This window comes from Adiantum capillus-veneris, chromosome 6 (assembly GCF_014529385.1).
Source record: "Adiantum capillus-veneris isolate H3 chromosome 6, ASM1452938v2, whole genome shotgun sequence".
Taxonomy (NCBI): domain Eukaryota; kingdom Viridiplantae; phylum Streptophyta; class Polypodiopsida; order Polypodiales; family Pteridaceae; genus Adiantum; species Adiantum capillus-veneris.
In genome coordinates, this window is record NC_140936.1 from 14,588,790 (window position 1) to 14,598,172 (window position 9,383).

The window sequence follows — 9,383 nt, forward strand, 5'->3', positions numbered from 1 at the left end:
AGTCACTTACGCGTAAATGTTTTCGGATTTTTTTTGTTTTTTTTTTAAAAAAAAACGACGACCACGCACGGTTTAGGTGACCCTTTCTTGGCCACACACACTGTCAACACCTACCTAACCTCTTTGTCAACAGCTCACAGCTCACTACCTTCTCTACTTACTAACAATGCTGCTAACCACTAACTAATCTGTTAACCACTCTGCTAACTGCTTACTGACAGTGAGCTAGCTGTCCACCTACTTCCTCTCTCACTACCTTACTGTGCAAAGACTGTGTGCAGGCAAACCTTAACAGAAAACTGTGTACAGACTGTGTGCAAACAGAAATTGCTATTTGTCTACCTACTTACTCATTCACTGCGAACAAGATAACGACTACTAATTGTGCAAAGACTGTGCGCAAACAGAAAACACAAGATTATGCAGAAATCACAGAACTTGCTGACAATACAAAAATTAACAACTTGCAGAAAAATAACTCATTCCTCTTCCTCTTCCTCTTCCTCTTCCTCTTCTTTCCTACTACAAACAACTCATAGAAGAAGCACAAAGTGCCTCTTGGGCTTAGAGCAGGGCGATTCCCCGGCAGCGGTGCCAAAAATGTGCGCTCCTTGCCGCACTGTCGAAGCAAGGACTTGCCTAACACTGTGTGCGAGCCACAGACGGCTCCAAGCACACAACTAGCTTAACTAGTAAGCTCAAAAGAGGGCAATGGTGTGTCACTCACCGCTCTATGATCCTGCCGTGGAGGATTCCTCGCCGCGAAGAAGAAGGAGACGCCACTACGTCGCGCTCAACCGCTTCACCGCCGTCGTGCCGCCACAATGCTCGATCACACACACACACACACACACACACTCTCTCTCTCTCTCTCTCTCTCTCTCAAGTACACACACACACACACACACACACACACACACACACACACACACACACACACACACACACACACACACACACACACACTAGTACACAAGGAGATGGAGAAGGAGATGGAGCAAGAGCACTCTTCTTGCATTGCACAAATGAGAGAATGAGTGAATTTTAGGTTTAGTTGGCTTTTATATGAGCTCACCCCATTCACGCTTGGGCGCCCATGCTTAGCCAACTAATCCCTTGAATGTCCCAGTTAGAGTGCGCCTCTCATCGGCAATCACTCTTACCCTTTTCCTATTGGACCGACAAGCCCGGTACCTGACTCTACCAAATAAATAATACAATGTCCACCGTAGGTTACAACGTCCGTTTCGTAGGTGATAGGGTGTCCGTGAGCCGTGAGGGTTAACAACAAGCAAGTTCCCATCCTCCGATACGTATGAGAAAGCGCATATTTTTGGTGCCGTTGTCGGGGACTACCTTGCACGAAGCTTGAGGAGAACTCAGTGCTACCTCAGGAAGCCTTCACTTCTACCATTTCTGTGTTTTTTGTTGAGTTTGTGTGGATCTGCTAAGTGGCTGCAATGCACAGGTTTAGCAGGTTTGTTAGAATTTGTTAGTGTTGAAATTTACAGGTTTTCTATTAGATTTGCTAAGATCTGTAATGTGCAGATGTTAGTAGAGTTGTTAGATGGTGTAAATCTGTAATGTGCTCTGTGAGTGAGCAATTTTGTTGTGTTAGTTAGTGTAGACAGTGAGCTGTAGAGTAGACAATGAGAAGGTTTATTGTCTGTGAGTGTGCAATTATGTGTTAGACAGTGCGTAAGGAGAGTTAATTAGTGTTAATTATCTGTGTTAGCTATGTATTAGTTGTAAGGAGGTTAGACAAAGCTACACATAGTTGTTGTGTACGCGTGTGAGCTCGACGCCCACGTGCAACATTATCCACTGGAAAAAAAAGTTTTTTTTAATTAAAAACATGTCTGAAATATCTGAGACAAAAAAGAAAATTCGAAAACAGAAAGAAAATTTAAAAAAACCTTATCCTACAAGGAAGGATCAGGATCGAGATCATTTTCCCAAGCCGCAAGCCTGAGCCAAGGCCCAAGCCTCAGTCTTATGATATACTATACACACTACTTTATATATAAAGAGTAGGACCTCAAGTGAAGGGAGGGCATGTAGGACAACTTCCTCAAGTCCTTCACCATTCCCTTCACACTCACCCTTTGGAGTTACTAACTCCAGCCCTCTTCCCACCTAGGAAAAGACTAGTTTTAGGATTCCGAGGGCTTTACATAATCGATTTGGGGGTTATAAAGCACGGCATGTCCCCCTAGCCAAGACACTCGACTTGAGCTATGACATGCCATATTACGTGGCTTGGTTAAAAAAGGGACCAAAAATAGCAAAAAATTGGGTTGTAAACACGTAAAAAACTAGGTGAGCAGCCTTCATGGGCACACACCAATGCTTTTAGAGTGTTGAGGTCACATCACCTACGCTTTGGTCGTGTGTTAGAAGACGATCACATAGAGAGTTTCTCCGTTTACGCGGGCATTAATTATTCCTCCACCTTAGGCTCTATGTGCTCAGCGGGAACCCAAGGTAGTACCACTCAGGACCCACATATTGCGTCTAGTGACTCTTCCTTTGACTACAACGTCATGGAAGGTTACCCAATGCCTAATCCCAATAGTTCAAGCCAAGACATGTATGCCATGGGCCCACGGTCTGGGCCGACCATACTTAGCCACTTGAAGGAGACTTTTAGTAGAGCCACTCGCTCCGAACATGGAGCTAGAGATGTGAATGAAGTGGGTGAGGAAGTAAATTCTCCATTCATGACCAACGCAGACCCCATGCTCCTGGAGAGTGTGCATGTGAATACTCCATCCACTGCACCCCCTCACTCTTCAGAGCTATTCCCCTCTCAGCTTATATTACCTGATGGTAGAAGCCTTGCCGAAGTGCGAGAGGTTGAACGATATATCCTTGCAGCGAGGGAAAAGGAAATTGAGAGCTTACGCAAGGCGGAGCAATGGAGAGAGCTTAAGACAAAGGCCCCTATGTCAACATCCATGCTAGTCGAGCAATCGAGTGCTCCTGGATTAGCAACCACTAAGGGTCAACCCATAAAGAGCCACATTGCATCTAGTTAAAAGGATACCCCTATCACCTCAATCTTAGATGAAGCATTTCTAAATGAGAATTGTAGTGCATCAAACATGTATACATCTACACCCGAGACTCTCTTCCTATGTCACCATGCCCATACATTTTGGTTCATTGTTCATGTGTGTAAGGATTCTGCATGGTTTATGCACTATCGATAGGGCCATGGTTAAAATACTCATATGAACCTTGTTAGAGCATGTAGGAAGGATATCATAGTTACTCAATAATTCAACTAGTAAGGTATAATCATCTATGTGGATAGTATATGTGCTTAGCAAAAAAGAAGTTGCTCGCTTCAACTCGAACCAAGAAATCGTGTTGTAGTTGGGGTTTACCCCTCATGTCCAACAAGGGAGATAGTGGTAGTGAGTTGGAGTTATAGCTCATTCAAACAACATGTGCACCTCTTGGTGTGATAGAGGCAAGCTCTGAATGGGAGGAGTGATTACAACACCTAGTCGCATCTCATGTCGATCCGATCAAGTAAGATTGGCGGGTTAGCCGACTTGGAGCATATGCTTTGTGGATCTGCCACTGCAGCTACCATTAGGTAGAAAACCCTAGTACATGTTTGCCATTCTGACATTGGCAAATTTTTTAATGCGTGCGGTATTTACCTATTTCCAACACTTTAAATGCATGGAAGAGCATACTGCCATTCCAACATTAGATTGTGCGCACGCATGGTGTACATGTGAGGCGCACAATCACACTTGCATGCATCTTTCAACATAAGCTAAAGAAAGGGATACGAGTGGGCGAGGTAAAGGATGAGGTAGTGGGAGCGTGCGGATATGTTGGGGCCACATAATGTGAGGTGAGTTTTTTTTTAAAATAGAGGGGGGTGAACCTACTTGGGCTCGCCACTTGACAAGGCTCTATCCTATAAAGAAAGCGCTATCTCGGGCTAAAGTCGTGGCATCGAGCGTTGTATTTTCACAAGCGTTCAAGCGCTCCCATCGAGCCATACGCTTTGCAGGTAAGCAAGCCAGCGATTTAAATGATTGAATGCAAAGGCTGTGGACTCAATTACTGAGCTTCCTGGTATGGATTGTGAAGAATTGGGCAGCCAATTAGAGCATGAATTAGGGACTGCGTCTGTATGTAATGCGTTTAGCTGCATTTAGAGTTTAGTCTGATATATTGTGTGTGTGTGTGTGTGTGTGTGTGTGTGTGTGTGAGAGAGAGAGAGAGAGAGAGAGAGAGAGAGAGAGAGAAGCGAGTTGGCTGCGAATTCTTTGTCGTAGGCCTCCCTCCGGCCGACAGGAATTACTTTGAAATGCGTACTGCACTCTATCAAGATCCGGATAGAGAGATCCAGTTTTCGCCTTGTTTTTCTTCGCCCATTGACCCGTTCCGCGGCGTGATGTAATTAATCTGGCAAATAATTGGGGCATGCAGGTGAATTGGATTAGCAGAGCGTTACTAAAAGAATGGGTCGCTACCAGAATGAGGGAGCATTTGAGGCGGCCGTGGATGCCCTGGACAATTTGCTGACGTAAGGGCATCTGGATCTGGAAGAGAGCCTCGTGGTTTTTGTGTTGTTGTACAGATGATGATGGATACGTATATTATGTATATACTACGTAATTAAACACGTATTGCATTCATATTTGTGTATGTAATAGGAATTATTGTAATTTTGAGGAGTTGTTTTTGTTTTGGGGGAGCAGGAAGTGCCCTGAGCTGAAGGCCACGGCTGGTAAGAAGGTGGAGGAGCTGGTGAAGGAGCTGTCGCTGGAGGCCAAGGCCGACCACGCCAAGCAGGCGGTGGTTTCCCACGCGGATACTGTTGACCCCATCCAAAAGATCAAAAAGGGATTTCAGGAGTTCAAAGCCCACTTCAAGTAAGTAATCGCCGTATTTGACCTTTTTGCCACCCAAATGGTGCTTCTGCTGAACCTCGTCCCCACAGCGCTCTCTCTCTCTCTCTCTCTCTCTCTCTTTGTGTGTGTGTTCATCCTGTCTGTCTCTCTCACGTGCAGAAAGGAGCAAACTTTATTCAAGGCGCTAGCCGAATCTCAGCACCCCAAGGTGCATATCCGTTTGAACACTGCCTCAGTATTACTGTTAGGTTATGTGTAATCGTCGATTTCTTATGTAAAACAAATTAAAAATGGTTTTTGATGCAGTGGATGATCATAGCCTGCGCGGACTCACGGGTGGACCCAGCGGTGGTGCTGGGCCTGGAGCTGGGAGAAGCCTTCATCATCCGCAACATCGCCAGCCTGGTGCCCCCTCACTCCAAAGAGGTAGGCCTGCGCCCACACACAAATATAATACCCTGCCTCTTCCCTCTCTCTCTCTCTCTCTCTCTCTCTCTCTCTCTCTTCCCCCTTCTCTACTCCTTGACCCTTCGGAAAAAATCACTAATTTTCTGGCTTCCTTCATTATTTCAGAGTGGTCACTCCTCGGCTGGGTCTGCCATTGAATATGCGGTTTTACACTTGAAGGTAAAAAATAAAAGCTTCATGCCCTGGCCTAGCTACCACTCCTACCTCATTTTCTTCTCCCTCACCTTTATTCAGGGAAAGAAAAGGTCGATAGAAGCCTGTACCTTTTGAATTTTTAATTTTTTCTTTCTGGCTTTAAGGCTTAAAAGTCATTCGTACTTTTATCTTTTTGCATGTGTGAGCGAAACAGGTAGAGCACATCATGATCATAGGCCACAGCCGCTGTGGTGGGATCAAGGCCCTCCTTGGAATGAAGGAGGATGGGTCAAACAAGTTCAGGTGTGTGTTTGTGTGTGCGTGTGGGTGGAGAGAGAGAGAGAGAGAGAGAGAGAGAGCGCCATTTTTCTAGCCTTACAGATATAGCTAATTCTTATTTATCGTACTTGCATTGTGGGAATCTTTGTTTTTTGTACCTTTTTGTATCCACCGGATTCCACAGAGGATGCGAATCTTGAATCTTCTATCCCTTCTTGCTCTGCTACGTGGAATGCACCTTTTTTGTGTTTTTGGCTTCATTGAGCCTTTTTGAGCCTGTTTATTGCAGTGAATACATAGAGGACTGGATCGGAATCGCAAAGCACGCAAGTAAGAGCACCATGGCCAAGTGTGCCCAGGATTGTGCATTTGAAGACCAATGGGCATGCTGCGTAAAGGTATGCACTCGGTGTGCTTTTACCACCACCTTTTTTTTTGGGTTGAAAGCATGGTAGTTAGAAGGGGGTACGAGGAACCCACATAAGAGGACCCCACATACCTTCTACAAGAATAACTGCCAATTTTGCACGAAGGCTTTTTGCATACAAGGCATTGAAATACGAAGGAATTAATTGATGCAGCCTTGTCTTACACATGCAGGAAGCTGTAAATGTGTCACTGTGGAATTGCATGAGCTACCCCTTTGTGAAGGAGGGCGTTCAACAAGGGACCCTAGCTTTGCACGGCGCCTTCTTCGACTTTGTCAATGGAGCGTTTGAACGTTGGGCTATTAACTACAAGCTCGAGGAGGCCGAGAAGTTCTAATTATAGTTTTCTCCCCCCCCAAACCCCCAAAAAAGCCCCAGTGATCTTTGTACTGTAGAGCCAAATAATTTACGATGCCCGTGTATAATCCACACGTTAACTACCCTTCTCGTAAGAAAAGACATTTTGGTAATGGAAATCCACCTACTCTTGAATTTCACATGTTTTGTTGAACTTGTTATATCTTTCCTAAAGTAAAAAGGTAGACATAATGTTCGGCGCGTAAAAAAAAAATCCCAATTAATTAACCCAGACTCCCACCCTAAAGCTCAGCGAAGCACCCCCACCCCCACTTGCTTGCTTGAACTACGTCGAGCAGGCCCTCATCAAAAACCTCGTCGCCTGCCTCTGCTAGGAGACTCACTGAGAGAGAGAGAGAGAGAGAGAGAGAGAGCGAGCACGTGCCACGCTACCCACGCCTTCTTCCAAAATCCCTCCACGCTTTTGTTACTCCCACCGAGAGAGAGAGAGAGAGAGAGAGAGAGAGAGAGAGAGAGAGAGTCGACCACGAATTTTTAATTTTAATTTTTTTTGCTGTGGTTCAGACATAATTAGGCATTCTCAAATTGCAAGGAATTGATATTGCTGTCTTAATTTAACTTGGTGAACTTTCCTTCTCAATATTTCTTAGGCAGTGGTCACGCGATCTGTAGTTATTAGTTGCTTTTCAAATTTAGGCTTGTCTCTTGCATGATCACATGCACTTGTTATTTCTAGGAAAAACCCCTGAAATTTCAAAAAATTCCGAAAATACCCTTCTAGGAATTTGGATGGATTCCTCCCATTTATTTGCAAGATTTTATCTATAGAGATGTACTTTATCTCTAACTTCAATTATCTCATACCAAAAAAAACTCACCAATAAGGTTATAAGATGAGGGATGTTTATATACAAAATGAACTACTTCCTCTTGGAAGAAGACTTTTATCTGTAGAGATCTATCTTCATCTCTAACTTCAATTGTCTCGCACAAAAAATCTCACCAATAAGACTTACATGAAGAGGGATTTTTGTCTACAGATAATGAACTATTTCCTCCTGGAATTTTGGGAGGTAAAATTATCATCTGAAATCCTACTTTCATCTTTGGCAACTACTAATTGCCACATGTATGACCATGCCCTTAATGTGGTTGTTGAAAATTAGCATTTACTCTAATTGTGTTGAATTGATATCAATCATATAAATAAATGAGGAGCATATGAAGGGGAGCCATTTGTATATTGCAATAAGTCGCTAGTCAAATGCAATTCCCGATTAAATCCAACATTTTGATCTCTCTCTCTCTCTCTCTCTCTCTCTCTCTCTCTCTCTCTCTCACACACACACACACACACACACACACACACACACACACACACACACACACACACACACACACACACACACATTGTCTCATGGATTTCGATGTCACCCTGTTCTGCTCATAAACGTTAGGCTAGGAGAAGTCCCTGGGATAGGATGACTTGACACTTGAGCTCTTTATTGCGTTCTGGAAGGATGCAAGCTCCTATTGCGCGCATGGCTAGCCTGGCCATGGTGGAAGGAGTGCTTGATACAAAGGTAAAGCAAGGCCTTATTAAACCTATTGCTCAACAAGTTTGCTACTCCCAAGTGAAACATTGGTGACGCATCACAATGATGATGGTAGCTTATAAAATAATTTCCAAAGCTATCACCCTTAGGCTGTCTTCCGTCTTGGATAAAGCTATCACCCCTCACCAACACATATTTATCAAAGAAAAGTCATTATATGACAATATTGTGGGGGCAGTAGTGGTCACCATCAAGTATATGCAAACTTCACCAATCAAGAATGTATCTTTCTACAACTTGACCCTGCAAAGAATATGACCAAATTTCTTGGTCCTTCATAGAAGACATCATAAGTCGTTGCGTTTTGAACCAAGGATGTGTTGGTTTGTCTACAGATAATGAACTATGTCCTCTTGGAATTTGGGAGGTAAAATTATCATCTGAAATCCTACTTTCATCTTTGGCAACTACTAACTGCCACATGTATGACCATGCCCTTAATGTGGTTGTTGAAAATTAGCATTTACTCTAATTGTGTTGAATTGATATCAATCATATAAAAAAATGAGGAGCATATGAAGGGTGGCCATTTGTATATTGCAATGAGTCGCTAGTCAAATGCAATCCCCGGTTAAATCCAACATTTTGATCGCTCTCTCTCTCTCTCTCTCTCTCTCTCTCTCTCTCTCTCACACACACACACACACACACACACACACACACACACACACACACACACACACACACACACACACACACACACACATTGTCTCATGGATTTCGATGTCACCCTGTTCTGCTCACAAACGTTAGGCCATGGGATGGGATGACTTGACACTTGAGCTCTTTATTGCGTTCTGGAAGGATGCAAGCCCCTAGTACGCGCATGGCTAGCGTGGCCATTGTGGAAGGAGTGCTTGATACAAAGGTAAAGCAACGCCTTATTAAACCTATTTCTCAACAAGTTTGCTACTCCCAAGTGAAACATTGGTGACCCATCACAATGATGATGGTAGCTTATAAAATAATTTCCAAAGCTATCACCCTTAGGCTGTCTTCCGTCCTGGATAAAGCTATCACCCCTCACCAACACATATTTATCAAAGAAAAGTCATTATATGACAATATTGTGGGGGCAGTAGTGGTCACCATCAAGTATATGCAAACTTCACCAATCAAGAATGTATCTTTCTACAACTTGACCCTGCAAAGAATATGACCAAATTTCCTGGTCCTTCATAGAAGACATCAGAAGTCGTCGCGTTTTGAACCAAGGATGTGTTGGTTTGGCCACAGATAATGAACTATTTCCTCTTGGA

At 43.8% G+C, this 9,383-nt stretch overlaps 1 protein-coding gene across 2 annotated transcripts; it reads left to right on the forward strand.

The window, feature by feature from the left end:
• The first annotated feature begins 3,885 nt into the window (after window positions 1–3,885).
• Window positions 3,886–6,687, forward strand: LOC147455176 (carbonic anhydrase 2-like). 2 transcript variants are annotated; one of them, XM_086514009.1, is made up of 9 exons: window positions 3,886–4,033; window positions 4,456–4,552; window positions 4,728–4,901; window positions 5,040–5,088; window positions 5,187–5,306; window positions 5,454–5,507; window positions 5,698–5,786; window positions 6,052–6,160; window positions 6,363–6,687. In XM_086514009.1, exons 2-9 carry the CDS (start codon window positions 4,488–4,490, stop codon window positions 6,525–6,527), a joined length of 825 nt encoding a protein of 274 aa, XP_086370135.1. In that variant the 5' UTR covers window positions 3,886–4,033; window positions 4,456–4,487; the 3' UTR covers window positions 6,528–6,687. The 2 variants fall into 2 exon arrangements, with proteins under 2 accessions (XP_086370135.1, XP_086370136.1); XM_086514010.1 differs by lacking the exon at window positions 3,886–4,033 and adding an exon at window positions 4,077–4,098.
• Window positions 6,688–9,383: the final 2,696 nt, after the last annotated feature.